General features: G+C 40.9%; 1 protein-coding gene across 4 annotated transcripts in view; it reads left to right on the plus strand.

Annotated features, from left to right (window-relative positions):
• EMB (embigin) overlaps positions 1-21,751 on the plus strand; it is a 196,198-nt gene that overhangs the window by 129,123 nt on the left and 45,324 nt on the right. For all 4 annotated transcript variants that reach the window (XM_070743368.1, XM_070743370.1, XM_070743371.1 and 1 more), the window contains 2 exons: positions 11,856-11,939; positions 14,224-14,301. In XM_070743368.1, the coding sequence (XP_070599469.1) occupies positions 11,856-11,939; positions 14,224-14,301 (162 nt within the window). The remainder of the gene's footprint in view (positions 1-11,855; positions 11,940-14,223; positions 14,302-21,751) is intronic.

The following is a 21,751-nucleotide window of genomic DNA, read 5'->3' on the forward strand; positions in this document are numbered from 1 at the left end:
ATGCCTGAAACTGGTGGGGAAACTTAGGAATTGACTTTTTTTCCTAGAGTAAGCACCAAGATTTTGTTGTTGTCGAACTGGGGCAGAAGCAGGACAATATCTGAGATCTCTCCCCACTCAATAATTCTGTGACTGTACTGGGGATACTAGACAAAGCTAAAATTTAGCTGATATTGGATGATCTTGAATAACCAACCAAGGAAATCTTACTTGAGTACTTGAATGATAAAAGAGAATAACACCTTAGGGTTGTATCTTAAGCTGGAAAATTAAAATTAATTGAGAGCTGTTCCCATATTATTACTTTAATAACTACAGGGATTCTCTACATTTGTTCCTTAAAGTTAAACCAGACTTCCCTTTTATACACTGCTCAAAAAAATAAAGGGAACACTTTAAGAACACAATATAACTCCGAGTAAATCAAACTTCTGTGAAATCAAACTGTCCACTTAGGAAGCAACACTGATTGACAATCAATTTCACATGTTGTTGCACACATTCAATTTTGTACAGAGCAAAGTATTCAATGAGAATATTTCATTCATTCAGATCTACGATTTGTTATTTGGGTGTTCCCTTTATTTTTTCAGCAGTATAGAACAAAGGTTAGGACGAGACTTTAATCTGAGGACAAAAATTAATATTTTTGAGAATCTTTTCAACCCCTTCTAGTCTTTTGAGAAGTCTTCATACATAGTAAGTGTAGTGTTAAAAATTTAACTTCCTCTTCGCTGTACTTCCTTCCAGTATAACCAGCTACACATAGATATGTTGCTTTGTTTCAAATCAACTGCTATGATGTAACTATAACCACAAAAACACAATGATCTGATTCTCACATTGTGCTAAATCTGGGCTTGCTGAAACATGATATATTGATTATCCCAATAAGAGATTAGACTGAAAATCCCATGAAACCATGTGCTTTGGATTAGACGCAGAAAGATTGAATTCATATTTGGCCTATATCATAAAGTGTTTTGTTTAATTGTGGGATAGCATCTTCTCTGCACTCAAATATCCATGAGATTAGTTGCCTTTAAAAACAACTAGTTGTACTGTATACTTACTAGCATTCCTTCTCTTGGCACAAAACACATTTCAAAACCTTCTGTTCCTTTGATTGTTGCTTCATAATAAGCACACTCGCACTTACACAATTTCTGACATTTTCCTTTTATGTGTGCATGACAGCAAATTTCTTAGAAAGTGTCATCACCATTTCCATCTGAAAATGAATGGACAGTAATGTTTCATTAAATTTTATGTTAAGTGATTTTCAAGGAGGAATTCACTAATGTTTGTTAATGTAATTGTATACGTTAACATTAATAATACATAATTATTATTAAAATGTTATTTTCATGATCTTTTTCAACAGTATATTTGATTAGCACAGTTAGAAACATAGAAACATAGAAGTCTGACGGCAGAAAAAGACCTCCTGGTCCATCTAGTCTGCCCTTATACTATTTTCTGTATTTTATCTTAGGATGGATATATGTTTATCCCAGGCATGTTTAAATTCAGTTACTGTGGATTTATCTACCACGTCTGCTGGAAGTTTGTTCCAAGGATCTACTACTCTTTCAGTAAAATAATATTTTCTCATGTTGCCTTTGATCTTTCCCCCAACTAACTTCACATTGTGTCCCCTTGTTCTTGTGTTCACTTTCCTATTAAAAACACTTCCCTCCTGGACCTTATTTAACCCTTTAATATATTTAAATGTTTCGATCATGTCCCCCCTTTTTTGATCATGTCCCCCCCCTTTTCCTTCTCTCCTCCAGAGTCCAGTTTTTAATCAATTTCTGCAAAATAATTTACAGGAAAGTAAACCCATTTAAGAAATTAAAACCCACACATAAAATGCAAGTTAAATGATTTAAACTAGAGTTATAATCCTATAATTAAAATTTACTCCACCCCTGCTGATTTCCAGATTAAAATTTGGGAGATCCTTATTTCTATTCCTGCCTTAGGCCCAAAGCCAACAGGATGACCTTGAGCCAGTCATTCTCTCAGCTCTAGCAAGCAGGCAAGGGCAAACACCTTTGAACAATTTTACGAAGAAAATTGCCAGGATTTGTTGAGGCAGCCTCCAGTAGTCAACAGTGACTCAAAGGCAACAACAACAACCACCCTCCCCCTCATACATACTTAGAAATAAGTACTGTGAAGATCTTTAGGAGTTATTTCTGAATAGATATATATACAGTGATGCCTCATCTTACAAACGCCTCGTCATACAAACTTTTCGAGATACAAACCCGGGGTTTAAGACTTTTTTGCCTCTTCTTACAAACTATTTTCACCTTACAAACCCACCGCCGTCGGTGGGATGCCCCGCCTCCAGACTTGCCAGCGAAGCACCTGTTTTTGCACTGCTGGGATTCCCCTAGGCTCTCCTTCATGGGAAACCCCACCTCTGGACTTCTGTGTTTTTGTGATGCTGCAGGGGAATCCCAGCAGCGCAAAAACGGGTGCTTCGCTGGCAACAGAAGTTTGGAGGTGGAGTTTCCCAGCGAGGGGAGCCTCAGTGAAATCGCTGCATCGCAAAAACACAGAGGTCCAGAGGTGGGGTTTCAAGGACTTTGGTGTCTTTGCGATGCTGCTATTTCACTGATGCTCCCTTCGCTGGGAAACCCCACCTCCAGACTTCCGTTGCCAGCGAAGAGTTCATTTTTGCGATGCTGGGATTACCCTGCTGGGATTCCCTTGCAGCATCGCAAAAACACAGAAGTCCAGAAGTGGGGTTTCCCATGGAGGGGAGTCTCAGGGGAATCCCAGCAGCACAAAAACGGGCGCTTCGGCTGGCAAAAGGGGTGAATTTTGGACTTGCACGCATTAATCGCTTTTCCATTGATTCCTATGGGAAACATTGTTTCATCTTACAAACTTTTCACCTTAAGAACCTCGTCCCAGAACCAATTAAGTTTGTAAAACAAGGTATCACTGTACTATGTGATCCTCTTGATTTTAATTGGATTTAGGCCTCATCCAATTCTGCAGTGGCCATATTTGTAACTATCTCTATTACTACCACTACAGAATTGCATGTGACAAAAATTCTGGTGGAGTAAGATTGCTCAAGAAAGAATGTATGACAGTAATTCTATTTATCTGTTATGCTTTTTCAACAAGAGTCAGTAGCATTGATAGAATTCTTGGCTACACCAAGTTCACATTGCCGATATTTATTCATTGCAACATACATTTGATAAAAAGCATGCTACAGAATAGAAGCACAAAACAGGATCAATGACAGTTAAAGGCAATTTTGGTTTAACTATCTTCACTGGGTAGCAAATTAATTGAGAATTTGCTGATCAATGTATAGCTTATGCTGAATTCTCAAATCCAGGTATACTTTACAGTGGGAAGATATTAATTAATATAAGAAAATATTAAGGTGCAATTGAATTGGGGGGAACACCTCCCCATGGGGACATTGGATAGAAGTTATAAAACCAGACTTGGTTAGAAAGAATATTTTCTTCTTTCATGCTTATTTAGAGATTGTCCAAGAATTATTCTGGGAACAAAGTTGTATAATGTATATTCGTATGTTTTAAAATGAAATTCTGTTGCCCAGAAGGAGATGACAGCCATTGTTTTAGTTATATAACAAAATCCAGCCACATGGATTGCTCTGGTTTCTCACGCTATTGTTTACTTCCCCTTCTGGTGTTCAGTGTTTACAGGACTCTTGTTGTAGGTTTTCTTCCTTAAAGAGTAACAAACAATGGCATCATCAACAGCTGAAAGCATATGCACCAAAGACAAATTCCTTGTGTGCCCAATCATACTGGGCCCATAAAGATTTCTATTCTATTCTAAAGCAGTGATGGCAAACCTTTTTTCCCTCGGGTGCCGAAAGCATGTTTAAGTTTAAGTTTAAGTTTAATCAGATTTGTATGCCGCCCCTCTCCGCAGACTCGGGGCGGCTCACAGCAATAACAATACAATGTAAAACAAATCTAATATTTAAGTTAATTTAAAAAACACCACAAATTAAAACCAATCATACACACAAACGTACCGTGCATAAATTGTATAGGCCTAGAGGGAGGGAACATGTCAATTCCCCCATGCCTGATGACAGAGGTGGGTTTTAAGGACCTTACGAAAGGCTAGGAGGGTGGGGGCAACTCTTATATCTGGGGGGAGTTGGTTCCAAAGGGTCGGGGCCGCCACAGAGAAGGCTCTTCCCCTGGGTCCCACCAAATGACATTGTTTAGTTGACGGAACCCGGAGAAGGCCAACTCTGTGGGACCTAACTGGTCGCTGGGATTTATGCGGCAGAAGGCGGTCCCGGAGATATTCTGGTCCAGTGCCATGAAGGGCTTTATAGGTCATAACCAACACTTTGAATTGTGACCGGAAACTGATCGGCAACCAATGCAGACTGCGGAGTGTTGGTGTGACATGGGCATATTTAGGAAAGCCCATGATAGCTCTCGCAGCTGCATTCTGCACGATCTGAAGTTTCCGAAAACTTTTAAAAGGTAGCCCCATGTAGAGAGCATTACAGTAGTCGAGCCTCGAGGTGATGAGGGCATGAGTGACTGTGAGCAGTGACTCCCAGTCCAAATAGGGCCGCAACTGGTGCACCAGGCGAACCTGGGCAAACGCCCCCCTCGCCACAGCTGAAAGATGTTTCTCTAATGTGAGCTGTGGATCGAGGAGGACGCCCAAGTTGCGAACCCTCTCTGAGGGGGTTAGTGACTCCCCCCCCAAGGGTGATGGACGGACAGATGGAATTGTCCTTGGGAGGCAAAACCCACAGCCACTCCGTCTTATCCGGGTTGAGCTTGAGTCTGTTGAGTGAGAATGATACATATGTGAGCGTGCCCACACCCATAATGCAATGCACCACATGCACCTGACACCTTGTACGTGACCCCCCCCCCCCCGTGCTGCTCTGCTCCTGTGCATGCATGTGCAACCCTCCCAAGCCCCATTTTGGGCCTAGCAGGCCTCCCTGAAGCCTCCGGAGGCCAGAAATTGTACATTTCCAGACTTCCAGTAGTCCTGGTAGGTCCTTTTTTCACCCTCCCTAGAATCCAGAGGCTTTCTTGGAGAGAGTGAAAACAGCCTCCCACATCCCCCAGAGGCCCTCGGGAGGCCGGAAACGACCCACTTCCTGACTTATTTTTTATTTAATATTTTTATTGCTTTTTTTTAAAGATATAAACACACACACAACATAAAACAGGTGCTTTGTGATTAGTGCCCACCATCAGACAAGCATTCACACCCCACCACCAAGTTGGGGGTGTTTCTTGTATACCATTTTAATTCAAGAACAAGGTATCTGTTTACATATTATAGAGCAGGGGTTCCCAAACTTGGCAACTTTAAGACTTGTGGACTTCAACTCCCAGAATTCTCCAGCCAGCTGGGAGTTGAAGTCCACAAGTCTTAAAGTTGTCAAGATTGAAGACTTCTGTTATAGAGTGATTCCAATTTATTCCTTGTAGCTTGGTCTTGGATTCTACTCGCCATATATCGTCTTACCCTGTCCTATCGTCCCATCAGTTGTCACAAATTAGTTTCATTAACTGAATTCATCCTTTTCATTCCCCCCCCCCTGACTTCTGATGGGCTGGGCAGGCCTACTTTTCACCCTCCCCAGAGGTTTTCCAAAAATGTCCTCCCAGATCCTCCATATGAGTCCTGTACTCACCTGGCATTCAAAAAGGGCTGTGTGGAGACTCCTGGGAGCGAAAGGGCTGTGTGGCTGGTGCAGGAATGTGCGCTGGAGCTGAGCTAGGGCAATGGCTCACCTGCCCCCAGATATGGTTCTTCATGCCACAGGTTTGCCATCATGGACCTAAAGAATTTCAACTGTTGAAGCATGAATGTATGTATATAAATAACACAACTGCTCTTTTGTGTGGAGATGGTTCAATTTTGGTTTCATAAGACTTAGAAAAGGGGCTTTATTATTGGCACATAATATGGATTTAAAATTCAGCTTTACTGGTAACTTTCTACTTGCTAAGACCGTAACGAAACACTTGGTTTAGAAACAAGTTACTTTTTTTTAACAGGGGTGTTTGGAAAGCAGAACCAGGGAGACAAAATGCATCAGATCCCGTTTGTGGTTTATCTTACAGCAGCTGAAGCCATCAAGTGAAGCTTTCTAGTTTGTGTAGGAATCCATACTTGTGTCTCAAGTAACTATGGTTGGAGATTCAAAACCAGTCTAATCGAGAGACCCAACCATGTGCCTTTGAGAAGCTGAACAGAAATATAGCAACATTCTCTGGTGGGGTCCTTGGGGCTCTCTTTATTGGAATATTCTCTGATGTTCAGTGGTTTAGTTTTAATCAATAAACAAAAAGTAAGCTAAATAATATTAAACTGAACAAAACCAGGTTTAAAAGGTCTTCTAATAAGGCATTAATTTTAGCAGCTTTAGGAAAGGCCAAGATAACGCTAGGAAAACTGCCCACCTTGCTTTGCCAGAGTTTTGTGATAGTTGATGGTTGCACTCCATGAATTAGTCAAGTATTTGGGTTTAAGATCATAATCCCTTCAGTGTAAATGATTTCTTAAGTTTAAACACATTACAGGAAAAGAAAAGAATTTACTCCCTAGTGGAGTATGTTTAGTTAAGGTGGTGTATGCAAAATACCAGAATTTTTAACACATACATTTTTATTGGTTAAGAACTTAGTTTGTTAAGTTCTTGTATTAAAAGTAACCGACCCTTCCCACTTCTCTTGTAGAGGTGTAGAAATTGGACATGAATGGTATATTTGTCAAAAATGTGGGGTTGGGCTTTGCTGTTTTTTCCCCTCTTGCAAATATCTGTAGCTACACACTTACCAGAAAGATGAAGCTGACATATGTATGTATGTATGTATGTATGTATGTATGTATGTATGTATGTATTGTATGTATGATAATAGATAGATAGATAGATAGATAGATAGATAGATAGATTAGACAGACAGACAGACAGATCGATATTTATTTATTTATTTATATCCCACTTTTAGTACAGTATTTTTATTAATAACTCCAGATGGTAAACATACTTAATATTCCTTCCTCCTATTTGCCTCATAACAACCCTATCATCATCATCTTTTAACAACCCCATAATCCCTTGTGGAGTGGAGTCTGAGCAACTAAACAGAGCTAGCAGAGTATTTAATGGTTGGATGGCTTTCCTATTGCCAATGCGGAGTTTGTTCAACAGATATATTCCCTTTGTGCTCAGAGAGAAAAATATCTGTCTCTACTTAGGATCGAACTCAGCCTCCTGATAGTGACGCGAGAGCTTCATCTGTAGGCCACATCACCACTACTCAGAACAATCCTATGATGGGTGAAAAGTGATTGACTGATCCAAAATCACCCAGTTGGCTTTCATGCCTAATGGACAACTAGAATTCACAAGCTCCTAGTTTCTAGCCCCATGCTTTAACTACTGGGTCTGTAGATAGCTATTCCCATTTACATTTTTCTTGATTTGAGTCATCTACTCACTGCTGCAGCTACAAATAGCATTTAAGACATATACTGCTTCATAGTGCTTTTGTAGCCCTCTCTAAGCTGTGTACAGAATCAGCATATTGCCCCTGGGCCCTCATTTTACCCACCTCGTAAGGATGTAAGGCTAAGTCAACCTTGAGCTGGTGATGATATTTGAACTACTGAACTACAGCTAGCAGTTAGTTAAAGTAGCCTGCAGTGCTGCACTCTAACCACTGTGCCACCCAGCCTCATAGGTAATAAGGCAAATACTGTATTTTTTGGAGTAGAAGGTGGACCTTATTTTGGGGGGAGGAAAATAGGGAAAAAATAATCTGCCTACCAGGTACTCATCTGGCTAGTCCTTAGTCTGGTTAACTTCATCAACTTTAGTTTGCTGGTTTTGAATGCCCATGCTTGCTTTTTATCCCCTGATTGGGGGGAAAAACAGTTTCTTAAACACTTCACTTCTCTCTCGATTCAGAGAGAGAAACAATGGGGAAAGCAGGCAAAGGGAAGATTGCTTAGCTCAGTATTTCCAAACCTTGGCCACTTGAAGATATTTGGACTTCAACTCCCAGAATTCCCCAGCCAGCATTCGCTGGCTGGGGAATTCTGGGAGTTGAAGTCCAAATATCTTCAAGTTTGGGAAGGTTGGGAAACACTGGCTTAGCTAGCAAACAGAGAAGATTGCTTCATTCATTGGCACCTGCTAGGGCTGAAAGAAAGCTTAGTAAAAGCTACATTTGGAGTGTAAGAGGTACCCAAATTTTCAGCCTATTTTGGTGGGGGAGAAGATGCACCTTACATTCCGAAAAATACAATATGCCGTGGAGGGGAACTATCTTGAATCATATTAGGAATCTCTCTATTCCAGCCTTTTCTCACATTCATCAAGCAAATCCCCTCAAACAGTAGGATGAAATCTTACTATCCCATAGAATAAGGAGCCAGACTATGTAGAATTATGAGACTTTGTATATTGGAGGTTATCTGCAGCAGTGATTTTCAACCTTTTTTGAGCCGTGGCACATTTTTTACATTTACAAAACCATGGGGCACATTGAGGGGAGGGGGGGGGGGCTAAAAAATATTGGACAAAAAAATTATCTCTCTTCCTCCCTTTCTATTTCTTTCTCCCTCTTTCTCTCCCTTCCTCTTTTTTTCTCTCTCTCCATCCCTCTTTCTTTCTCTCTTCCTTCTTTCCTCTTTTTTGTTCTCTTTCTCTCTCCCTCCCTACCTCCCTCTATGTCTTTCTCTCTCCCACCTTCCCTCCCTCTTTCTTTCTCTCTCTCTTGCTTTCTTTCTTTCTCTCTCTTGCTCTCTCTCTCTTGCTTTCTCTCTCTCTTGTTCTCTTTCTCTCTCTCTCTTGCTTTCTCTCTCTTGCTTGCTTTCTCTCTCTTGCTTGCTTTCTCTCTTGTTCTTTTTCTCTCTTGCTTGCTTTCTCTTTCTTTCTTTCTTTCTTTCTTTCTTTCTTTCTTTCTTTCTTGTTTTCTTTCTCTGAGCTTCGCGGCACACCTGACCATGTCTCGCGGCACACTAGTGTGCCACGGCACACTGGTTGAAAAACACTGATCTACAGCTATCATAGTTAGTAGTCATGGTTATTAACACTTTGCTGACATATTTTGTATACTGTGTATTGTATGTTCTGAGCCGCCCCGAGTCCTCGGAGAGAGGTGGCATAGAAATCCAATACATACATACTTACATACATACATACATACATACATACATACATACATACATACATTCTGGTCAGTCGAAGGTTGAAGCTACAGTCATGAAATGTCTTGCTTAGCGATCACAGCACAAATGGTCATAAAATTAAACCATGTAATGTCTCACCCAACAACCACACTCTTTAATAACAATTTGTTTGCTCACTATGTGATAGTAGCTTAAGGACTATTTATTTGTTTGCTTTATTTGTTTATTTGTTTATTTATTTGTTTGTTTATTTGTTTATTTATTTGTTTATTTAAATTTCTAGACTGCCCTTCTCTGGAGACTCATGGTGGCTTACAACATAGAAATATATACATACGCATAGCATATTATAAACTGAAGTTAAAACTAGACAAATTCAAAACCTAAAACCCATTGAAAATACTAAAATCCAATTTAAAAACTCTAAAAACCCAAGTCTTAAAAATCATTCAGTCACATTCATCTATATCTCAGTCATAGGCTGGAAAAAAATATCTATGTTTCACAGCCCCAAGCCCGCTGGCAAAGATGTGTCTCCAGTATCTTCCAAAAGACTGGGAGATTGGGGGAAGTTTGTATCTCTGGGGGGAGTTGATTCCAAAGGGCCGGAGCCACCACAGAGAAGGCTCTTCCCCTAGGACCTGCCAGCTGGCATTGTTTGGCTGACAGGAACTGGAGATGGCCAACTCTGTGGACCCTGACAGGCCGCTGGGATACATGAGGCAAGAGGTGGTCCCGTAGGTAATCTGGTCCTAAGCCATGTAGGGCTTTATAGGTAACAACCAATACTTTAAACTAAGTTCGTATTTGTAGTCTCTCTAATTCACAGGTACCTCCCATGCTAAAGGAAGTGGCTTGGCTCTGCCTGGTGGTAGAGTTTGCCTAACTATTCTTTGCTTGTCACCTTTTTTCTGAATAAGAACTTCTGAGCATGCTGGAAGTTTGATACAAACGTAAACTGATCTATAGAGACTAGGTCATTGGTTTTTCCTTAGAAACAAGAAGACATATTCTGTCCAGTGGAGAGCACCAGCTTGATTTAATTTCCTAGTCAGTTATTGACAAAGGCATAATGGATTCTGATGAGACACTCTGTCTTCATTTCACTTTGGGATCTATCTGAAATGAGGTCATCTATCTGATGTCAGCACAAAATGTTATTTGCAAGTAGCACGGCGAAGAAGAGTGAAACAAGGTCTCTGGCATTACATTACATGACAACAGAAATGAATTATTTCCTCTATTCTGTGGCTCTGCAAGCAAAATCAGTATTTTAGCCTTGTTAGCACACAGATTTGCTTTCTTTCGAAAGGTTCACAATCTCTCAGTTAGAACATTTGTTCTGGGCTTCTCTAAAGGCAGAAGTCAGGCTAAAACAGTTAGGAAGATTATTTTGGATTCATTCTTAAAATCTCCCAGCACCTTTTCAACAAAACATTCAGGACAAAGTGGAAAAAGAGGGAAAGGTTTAAGATTTTTCCCAATATACCGTATATCCTATGTTCTGTGTTATATAACAAGATTAAATTTAGGAACCTCTGCGTCAATATCTTTCGACAAATTTGTGCAGTTTTCCAAAAATGTGGACATTTCCCAAAATGACTCTTTTATTCTTGTCTTGATTAACAAGAGGAAAATATTTACATACCTAGCCATACCTAGAAAATACGTACATACCTAGCCAGACATTTCATAGATACATTCATTGTTTCCCCTTTCAACTTTACAAATAGATTTTAAGAACTCTGAAACATAATTGCCAAAAACAGCAACTTAGAGAAGGAACAGAAGTCTTTCAAAATTAATTCCTTTCCATGATGAAAAAAATATCAAACATACATATGGTTGAAAAACTGGTTTAGTTAGGATCTCTAAAGTTGGATAGATACAGTGTTCCCTCGGTTTTTGCGGGGGATGCGTTCCAAGACCGCCCGCGAAAGTTGAATTTCCGCGAAGTAGAGATGTGGAAGTAAATACACTATTTTTGGCTATGAACAGTATCACAAGCCTTCCCTTAACACTTTAAACCCCTAAATTGCAATTTTCCATTCCCTTAGCAATCATTCAGATTATTACTCACCATGTTTATTTATTAAAGTTTATTAAAAAAAATATTTATTAAAGGCAGATGAAAGTTTGGCGATGACATATGACATCATCGGGTGGGAAAAAATGTGGTATAGGGAAAAAACCCGTGAAGTATTTTTTAATTAATATTTTTGAAAAACCGTGGTATAGACTTTCCACGAAGTTCGAACCTGCGAAAATCGAGGGAACACTGTATATTTAATTAGTTATTATGGAACTACTGTTCTTAGTCTAAGGTAATGCTTCCTAAATCTGGATAAATTATCAAGATTGGGTGAATGCTTTTATTCTGGTAAAACACAAATCCATTACCATAATAATAGGAACTTTTAAATTGATTAAATTGATGTAAGATTGCCATGTCTACTAAAACATAGTTGAAAATCTCCCAAAATTATTAAACAACCAATTAAATATCAATATAACACTGCAAAAAATTGATTAAAGGAATAGCAAGGTTACCACCAAGTTGTTCTCACCTATTCTTTACCATAAACCTGTTGTAAAGAATTACATATTCTGTATTGCTGTCATTAATTATGGATTTTATTTTTACATAAAACTAGACACTTCTACTCAATCATCAGAAAATATCAGTGAGACAACCTCAGGAATTTCTACACCTACAGCTTTGGAATTCTCCAGCACAGGTAAAATCCATAAGTTTCTTCCTGAACTTTTCAATTTTCTCTCATGTGCTATTTCAAGTTGTAGTGACAATTGTAAGATAAGGTCAAAGAATCTGTGACTTTTCTAATGTGGCTGAACCTCTCATCATGCCTGACCGTGTCTGTACTCAAGCTCCATTTCTGTGAACCCAATCTTCTTACTTGGAAATTTAGACTCTTACACATTTTCAAAAAGAAACCCTTTAAAATTTATATATGATATTGATCTAAAAATGTTGTAACTCTTGCAGCTAAAGCATGCTGCTTGTCATATATAGATGGGCCTACATTTTTCAGTCCAGGGAGGTATATGAAGCAGCTTTGTTGCTTTGACATAAGCACCGTGGGAATTAGCCTCTGGTTAGTTAAAATATCACGTAGCAAAATTCTGAAGGCTGCAGAATATACATTATTAGATTGATGGACAGACTGTGGTGCTGTCTGGAGTAGTCTCCCATCTTAATGTAGAAAAACCAGATATTTCGCTGGATAATTACTGATTTGGATGTTTCTAAGATACAACACACCCTCAGTGATGTGAAAGCATGAATTTGCCTCTCCTTATTTTTCATCATGCCTAAAAATTCTTGATGGAATTTAGAAATGTCATCAATGCTGAACGGATGTGATGAATGCGTTTATAAGTATTTAGATTTTAAAGTATTCTGAAAGAGTCTGTGCTGGGACTCCCAAGGGTGTACATCCTCCATAAAGCTTGTTATCCTTAAAAGTTTTGGCCAATCCATGTTTAGTATACAGTAGTCCCTCGCTATACCGCGCTTCACCTACTGCGGCTTCACTTCATCGCGGGTTTTCAAGAAATATTAATGAGAAAAATCATTCACGGATCTTTGCTGGTTCGCGGGTTTCTGAGGAAGTCGATCGGCAGATTTAAACAGCCCGCGGAACTCGATCGGCAGGTTTTTCAAAAAATATATATCTAAAATTGTAAATACTGTATTTAAATACTGTATCCAAAATAAATACTGTGTGGGAAGGGTTTATAAACACTTAAAACAATGAAAACTTACCAAACAATTACAATATAAATACTTAAATAAGGACTATCAGTCGATAAATTCCCCATCACAGATTTCACCTATTGCGGCCGGGTCTGGAACGTAGCACCAGCAATAGGTGAGGGACTACTTGTAGTTTAGTGTACAAAATCTGTCCTGCATCTTCTTTCTGTACAAAGTGAACTTCTTGGAATTTTTAAGAATTTGTCTTGGTGATGCCATTTAGTGATTAAGATGCTCCTGGGCTGAGGTCTTTTTTGTTGTTATTTGTTGTTTTTCTATTACCGGTACATTATTTCTCCATCACTTGTCACTTATGTGACGGTCCTTCTTCTCAAATAAATCTTGAAAGGAATTTCCTTGTGTTGTCTTCCTTCGGGATATAATTGAAGTAAAGAGATATGATTGTAAGATTGTTCACTGTCAAGTAGAATCAACGCATACGTTCTTTTTCCATTTTGTGATCGAGTTGCACAAAAAAAAGTTGCAAACCACAAACTTGAACACAGGAGCAGGTGATTTCACTGAAGTAGTTCAGATTCTAAAAGTGTATCAGTTGGTGCTTATTTTTTAATGTGGTCCCTGGTACTTTTAGGGGAAGTTTAGATGTTTATGTCTCTGAATGGTTTCCTGAGCAGGTTTCCTGTCGGTTGCCAGGCGCCTTGTCATCAAACGCTGCTTATAGGCTTCCTGAAAGCACCTAGTTGGCCACTGGGAGGGACAGGATATTGGTCTTGAAGATAGGCCTTCCTTCTGACCCAGCAGGGTTCTTTTGAAACCCTTCAACTCTGCTGGGCTTCTCTTCCTATGTCAACCCTTGGCCGAACAAAGTTGTATATTCTAAAATGAAATACATTTGTTCCCATTAATTTTACCTCACCTACAGGAAGGGTGGAGTATATAGAACAGTTTTCCAAATGCATAGAGAATGTGTTACTAAAGGGAGTCCAACGTCTGCAGAATCAGAAGTCTTGTTAATTTTTTTTTTTTTAAAAAAAAGAAACTAACACTATTATTGCTCCTAAATAATGGTACAGGTATTCCTATTTTCAGCAGTGTAAGGTCAAGGTGGGAGAAACTTGCTGGGGATGGGAATGGTTGGGTGGGCTACATTTGGTGTATAAGACACCCAATTTTTCACCCTCTTTTTGAGGATAAAAAGGTGCGTCTTATACTCCCCAAAATACCGTTTGCCTTCATTGATGTTCCATTGAAATAAATCTAGTCATGCTTTTTTCTTTTTACAGCAGGCCATTCTTCCACCATGAAAACTTTTCGTGAAGCTGAGCAGCTGCGTTTCTTGAATGAAACCATTACGATTGAGGGTATGTTTTTCTTAATCTTCAGCTTGAATATTGACTGACAGGAGAGATGTGTGCTAAACTCTATACCAGTGTTTCCCAACCTTGGCAACTTGAATATATTTGAACTTCAACTTCCAGAATTCCCCAGCCAGAGAATGATGGCTGGGGAATTCTGGGAGTTGAAGTCCAGATATCTTCATGTTGCCAAGGTTGGGAAACACTGCTCTATACCACTAAAGGTTGTGATTATGTTGTCATAACCTTTCACCTGGGTGAAACTGTGCATCAGAGGGCAACAATTTTTGAACTAAGGTACCCAAGTGGGCTAACTTATAGAATGTGTCCAAAACATGGGATCTGTGAGCCCGAAGGAATGAAATTTGGAAAAGTTGTGGGTACTTCAGTGCTAATAGCTGCAGTTGTGCTCCTGGGCTCGTGCTGCAGTCACATGATCTTCATTTACAACATTCTGTGACAGTTCCCTAGCCAGTCTCTCAATCCCTCTCTCCCTCCTTCACCCAACTACCACTTACGTACAAGCAGGGGTGGGCAGAAGGCAGGACATGGTGGAACACAGTTCTACTGGCGGAAATCAAGATGTGTGCACAGCTCCAGCTGATCAGCAGCTGTCACTTCCTGAATTACTGGTCTCGGCTCAGCTCTCCTTTTTTTCCTGCTGCTGCTGTGTCTGCGCTCCTTGCTTTTTTCCTCTTTCCTCCTTCCTGGCCTTGGACGAGCTTCCCTCTCTCCTGCCCGGCTCCACTCCAGCCTCACACGCCCACTTCCTGCTTGAGGTGCAAGCATAAGCTGTGGATGGAAGCGGCGCTGGCAGGGAGCGCAGACACAGCAGCAGCAGCAGGGGGGAAAAGGAGAGCCAAACTGAGATCAGTAATCTAGGAAGTGACAGCCGCCGATCAGCTGGAGCTGCGCATGCATCTTCATTTCTGCGTTCCACCCCGCCCTACCTGCTGCCCACCCCTGGCACTGACCCCGATCCTCCATGTTGTCCTGAACAATAGATGTATAGATAAAGCTATAGATAATAGGTATAGATATAGTTATCAATATGGATATAGGTGTAGATGCCTATAGATATACATATATAAATGCATACACATATGCATATATCAAGGGATGCAGTGAGTCACTGAGCTTGTTGATCTAAAGGTCGGCAGTTCAGTGGTTCGAATCCCTAGTGCTGCGTAACAAAGTGAGCTCCCATTATTTGTCCCAACTTCTACCAACCTAGCAGTTCGAAATCACATTAAAAATGCAAGTAGAAGGTGGGAAGGTAACAGCATTCTGTGCACCTTTGGCATTTAGTCATGCTGGCCACATGACCACGGAGACATCTTTGGATAGTGCTGGCTCTTTGGCTTTGAAATGGAGATGAGCATCGCCCCTTAGAGTTGGGAACAACTAGCACATATGCAAGGAGGGAGCCTTTACTTTTACTTTATGCACATATAGATACAAATGATATAGATAAAGATGCAGATATGGATGGGATTTAGCAGGTTTGTGCATTGTCTCTTGAAGTGAAATCATTTGATATTCCTTGCCTGTTTCTCAGAACACTGTTTCATTTACATTGGAAGTCATTTGCGGCCCACGCCCTGATTGAGGTAGCTGCTTTTGGACTTGGAATGTTTTCAAATTTGAAATGATTCCTACTCAGCCCTTGTTTTTCACATTACAAGGATTTAGCAAAGCCCAAAGTAGCAAAAGCAGATTAACCTTGCATTGCTGACACCAGTTTAATCTTCAAGGCTCTAAGTCAGCGGTCCCCAAACTACGGCTCAAGGGCCACATGCGGCCCACTGAGGCCATTTATCTGGCCCGCAGGTCTTTTCCAAGGCCGCACTGGAAAAGCAGTGAGAACGTCCCCCTCAATCTTATCTCTCTCAAGGTAAAGTAAGGCTTGCCGAAAGCCGAGCTTGGTACAACACACACACATACACGCACACACCCGCCTCCTCCTCCTTCTCTTTGAGTTGCTAGCTCCTGTTTTCTGAATGGGAATTGAATGGGAGTCCGGGGTCGGAGGGTAGAGGTTTGTCGGGTGAGTCCTCCACGGGGAGAGAAGAGGGAGGGTGAAAGAGAGAAAAGAGAGAGAGAGAAGTGGAGAGAAATAAATAAAAGGGAAAGAGAAGGGAAAAAGAGCAAGGGAAAGAAGTGGAAAGGAAGGAAGGAGGGAGGGAAGGGAGGGAGGAAGAGAGATAGCCAGAGAGAGAGTGAGAAAGCAAGAGAGAGAGAGAGAGAGAAAGAGTGAGTGAAAGAAATAAGGTATGTGCAGTGTGCATAGGAATCTGTTCACAGGTTTTTTTATAGTCTGGCCCTCCAACAATCCGAGAGACAGTGAACTGGCCCCCTATGTAAAAAGTTTGGGGACCCCTGCTCTAAGTTGCAGCTTCCCAGTAGATCTTCTGTGGATCGGAACCATACTGAAGGCTACTCTTCTATGGTTGAGTTTATTGGTAAATCTCACCTAGCCATTTCAATGCAGTGACTCTTTGAATTAGTTTTCTAAGCTTAATCAATTTCCTGTCGTTTCCCTTCCTTTATATCAGTGATGGTGAAACCTTTTTGGTTTGTGTGCCAAAAGGGGGGGGGGTGTTACGTGGGAGGGGAAATCATGCATGTGCATGCCCACACCTATAATTACATGCCCCCCCCTATGCATGTGACCCTCTCCCACTCCCAGCATGTGATGGCACACCTGTTTTTCATTCTTTCCAGGCTTCAAAACATTGATGTGGTGGTGCATCTTGGCACAAATGATTTGTCCCAGATAAATGTGAATGTAGTGAAAAGAGATTTTCAATGTCTAAGTGTGGAGCTGGGTAAAATAACAGATTCAGTGACTTTCTCAGAGGTGTTACTGGTTTGTGGTCAAGAGGATAAAACAACGTGTATCAGAGAGTTTAATGTGTGGTTAAGGCAGTGGTGTAAAGCTGAAGGTTTTGGCTATGTAAGTCATGATGTCAGTAGGTGGTCTAATAGGGAGTTGTTTAAGAGGGATGGTTTGCATCCATCATACAGAGGTACCCAGGTACTCGGTGAGGAATTCAGAACTTTTTTGGACAGGCATTTAAACTAGGTAAAGGGGACAGAGATGTAACTGATGTGGGTGATTTCTGTCCCTGACCAATGAGGATAAAGCAGTTTTTGGAAACTTATGAAAAGGGAGCTGCAAATAAAATAGATGTAGTTGTTGATGATAAGGGGCAAACTAATAATGAAAATAATGTTCTTCGGGTATTGTGCACGAATGCTCGAAGCTTGAGCAACAAGCTCTGTGAATTAATGGCCATAATATCTAGAGATAATTTGGACCTGGTTGCCATATCTGAGACATGGTTTAAGGATTCTAATGAATGGGAAATATCCATACCAGGATATACACTGTATAGGAAGGATAGAATAGAGAGAAGGGGAGGTGGAGTAGCCATTTATATTAAAGAAAGTCTAAAAACAACACTAATTCAAAATACATGTCAAGATCTAGAGACTCTCTGGATTTGCATGCAAAATAAAGAAGTCATTAGAATTGGGGTGATCTCCAAGGCCTCCAGGGCAATCCGAGGAATATGACAACAAGATGGTGGATGAAATTACCCAAATGGCAGTAAAGGGAGATATTGTGGTTATGGGTGATTTCAACATGCCTGATGTTGACTGGAATATCCCCAGTGCCCTTACATGCAAAAGTAAGAATATAGTAGAGGCCTTTACAGGAGCAGCTCTGGCACAGCTGGTTAAGACACCAACTAGAGGGGAGAATATTCTAGATTTAGTTTTTACGAATGGGAATTGGGTTTCAGATGTCAAGGTGGGAGAAAATTTAGGTTGCAGCGACCATCTATGTTTGTGGTTTGATGTAAAAACGCATTGTGAGCAATCCTATAATGCAACCAAAGTATTGGATTTCAGAAAAACAAATTTTAATGCAATGGGGGAATATTTAGATAATGAATTAAAGGGGAGGGATAAAATGGCAGGAGCGAGCACCCAGTGGACTGTATTAAAAAAGGCCATCTTAAAAGCCACTGGACTGTATGTAAGACAAATAACTAAAGGTAAAAGGAAGAAGAAACCGCGATGGTTTAGCAATGATGTAAGGGCTATAGTCAATGAAAAAAAGGCTGCCTATAGGAGGTATAAAGAGTCTGGAAGTATAGCTGATAGGGAGGTGTATAAAATGAGACAGAAGGAGGTGAAACAGATAATATATGCTGCTAAAGCCTCAAAAGAGGAAGAAATTGCCAAATCTCTAAAGAAGGGGGATAAAACCTTCTTCAGATAGATTAGTGATAAGAAGAAGAAAAACTGCGGCATCACGAAGCTTAGTACCGGGAATAATACATGCATTAATGGGAATAAGGAGATCGCTGACCATTTCAATAGCTACTTCTGTTCAGTTTTCTCAAAAGACACCTTACAAAATAAAACTATAGAGGGATATAGAATTGCTTCCAGCTGTACGGATTCAGCTACAGTGATCTTAGAAGCCAATGTCTTAGAAGAACTTGAACGATTAAAGATAAATAAGGCAATGGGTCCAGATGGCATCCACCCCAGAGTTCTTAAAGAACTCAGATCTGTCATTGCTACCCCCCTGACTGATTTGTTTAACCAATCCTTGTTAACAGGAGATGTTCCTGAGGATTGGAGAATGGCCAGTGTTGTGCCTATCCACAAGAAGGGCAGTAGAGAAGAAGCTGGTAACTACAGGCCAGTTAGCTTGACATCAGTTGTAGTTAAAATGATGGAGACTCTACTCAAAAAGAGGATAAATCAGCACCTAAAAAACAATAACTTATCGGACCCAAATCAGCATGGCTTTACTGAAGGCAAATCATGTCAGACTAATCTCATTGATTTCTTTGACTATGTCACAAAGGTGTTGGATGAAGGTGGTGCCGTGGATATTGCCTACCTGGACTTCAGCAAAGCCTTTGATACGGTTCCACATAAAGAGCTGATAGATAAATTAGTGAAGATTGGACTTAATCCATGGATAGTTCAATGGATTTGCAGCTGGCTGAAGCGTAGACATCAGAGAGTTATTGTTAATGGCGAGTATTCTGAGCAGAGTCAGGTTACAAGTGGTGTGCCACAAGGGTCTGTTCTGGGTCCTATTCTTTTTAATATGTTTGTGAGTGACATAGAGGAAGGTTTGGTAGGGAAGGTTTGCCTATTTGCCGATGACTCTAAAGTGTGCAATAGGGTTGATATTCCTGGAGGTGTCTGTAATATGGTAAATGATTTAGCTTTACTAGATAAATGGTCAAAGCAATGGAAACTGCAGTTTAATGTTTCCAAATGTAAAATAATGCACTTGGGGAAAAGGAATCCTCAATCTGAGTATTGTATTGGCAGTTCTGTGTTAGCAAATACTTCAAAAGAAAAGGATTTAGGGGTAGTGATTTCTGACAGTCTCAAAATGGGTGAACAGTGCAGTCAGGCAGTAGGGAAAGCAAGTAGGATGCTTGGCTGCATAGCTAGAGGTATAACAAGCAGGAAGAGGGAGATTATGATTCCGCTATATAGAATGCTGGTGAGACCACATTTGGAATACTGTGTTCAGTTCTGGAGACCGCACCTACAAAAAGATATTGACAAAATTGAACGGGTCCAAAGACGGGCTACAAGAATGGTGGAAGGTCTTAAACGTATCAGGAAAGACTTAATGAACTCAATCTGTATAGTCTGGAGGACAGAAGGAAAAGGGGGGACATGATCGAAACATTTAAATATATTAAAGGGTTAAATAAGGTTCAGGAGGGAAGTGTTTTTAATAGGAAAGTGAACACAAGAACAAGGGGACACAATCTGAAGTTAGTTGGGGGTAAGATCAAAAGCAACATGAGAAAATATTATTTTACTGAAAGAGTAGTAGATCCTTGGAACAAACTTCCAGCAGACGTGGTAGATAAATCCACAGTAACTGAATTTAAACATGCCTGGGATAAACATATATACATCCTAAGATAAAATACAGAAAATAGTATAAGGGCAGACTAGATGGACCATGAGGTCTTTTTCTGCCGTCAGACTTCTATGTTTCTATGTTTTTAGGAACCTGTGGAGGAGGAAAACAGCTCTCCCTACCCCTGGAGACCCTCCAGAGACAGAAAATGACTTGTTTGCCAACTTCCGGTTGAACTGGAAGACTGTTTTTTTCCAGAACCATTCTATGAGCCAGGAGAGGGCAAAAAAGGCCTTCCCCATCCCCCAGAGGGTCCTCCGGAGGCTGGAAACTTGCCTGTTTGCCAACTTCCAATTAGGCACTGAAGCCTCGGGAGAGCAAAAAAACCCCAGGACTTCTGGTCCAACCAGGAAACGGGTGGTTTCCAGCCTCTTGAAGACCTCCTGGCAAGAGGTGGGGAAGGCCATTTTCACCTTCCCCAGGCTCCTAGAAAGGCTCTGGAGCTTGGGGAGAGCAAAAAAAGGGGGCCTTCCCCACCCCCTATGGAGGCTGGAAACAACCAATTTTTTGATTCCCAGAGGGTCCAGGAAGCCTGAAAATCAGCTGGCTGGTGCACCAGACCTGAGCATGCGTGCTCACCGATATGTCTCTGTGTGCCACCTGTGGCACACGTGCTGCAGGTTCATCATCACTGCTTTATGTGATCTGTCCCTCACCTCTGCCTTCTTGGATTGTCAGAGTCTATAATCTTTCCACTTGCCATGTCTTCTGTTTTGTCAGCATCCCATTTTGGATTCACCATACTCATTTTGTTATACTATTTTGACATATGCTGTCCCTCTCCGAGTCCTCGGAGAGGAATGGCACATAAATCCTATCTATCTATCTATCAATCTATCTATCTATCTATCTATCTATCTATCTATCTATCTATCTATCTATCTATCTATCTATCTATCTATCTTTCTATCTATCTATCTATCTATCTATCTATCTATCTATCTATCTATCTATCTATCTATCTTGTATCTATCTATCTATCTATCATCTATCTATCTATCTATCTATCTATCATCTATCTATCTATTGTGAAACAGAGTCAACTGACAACGAGTCAGTCGAGGTGACTGGGGCACGTACTTGTCCACCTGTCTGGGAGGAGTTTGATCTGGTGACACCTGATGAAGTGGACAAGGCCATTGGAGCTGTGAGTTCTGCCACCTGTTTACTGGATCCGTGTCCCTCCTGGTTGGTTTCGGCCAGCAGGGAGGTGACGCGGAGCTGGGCCCAACGCTTCCTTGGGGAGGGGAGTTTTTCCATCACTCTATAAAGAAGCGCTCGTGCGCCCCCTCCTCAAGAAGCCCTCCCTGGACCCAGCTGTGCTTAACAACTATCGTCCAGTCTCCAACCTTCCCTTTATGGGGAAGGTTGTCGAGAAGGTGGTGGCACTCCAGCTCCAGCGGTCCTTGGAAGAAGCCGATTATCTAGGTCCCCAGCAGTCGGGTTTCAGGCCCGGTTACAGCACGGAAACCGCTTTGG

The sequence above is a fragment of the Erythrolamprus reginae genome, chromosome 2 (assembly GCF_031021105.1).
Source record: "Erythrolamprus reginae isolate rEryReg1 chromosome 2, rEryReg1.hap1, whole genome shotgun sequence".
NCBI classification, from domain to species: Eukaryota; Metazoa; Chordata; class Lepidosauria; order Squamata; family Dipsadidae; genus Erythrolamprus; species Erythrolamprus reginae.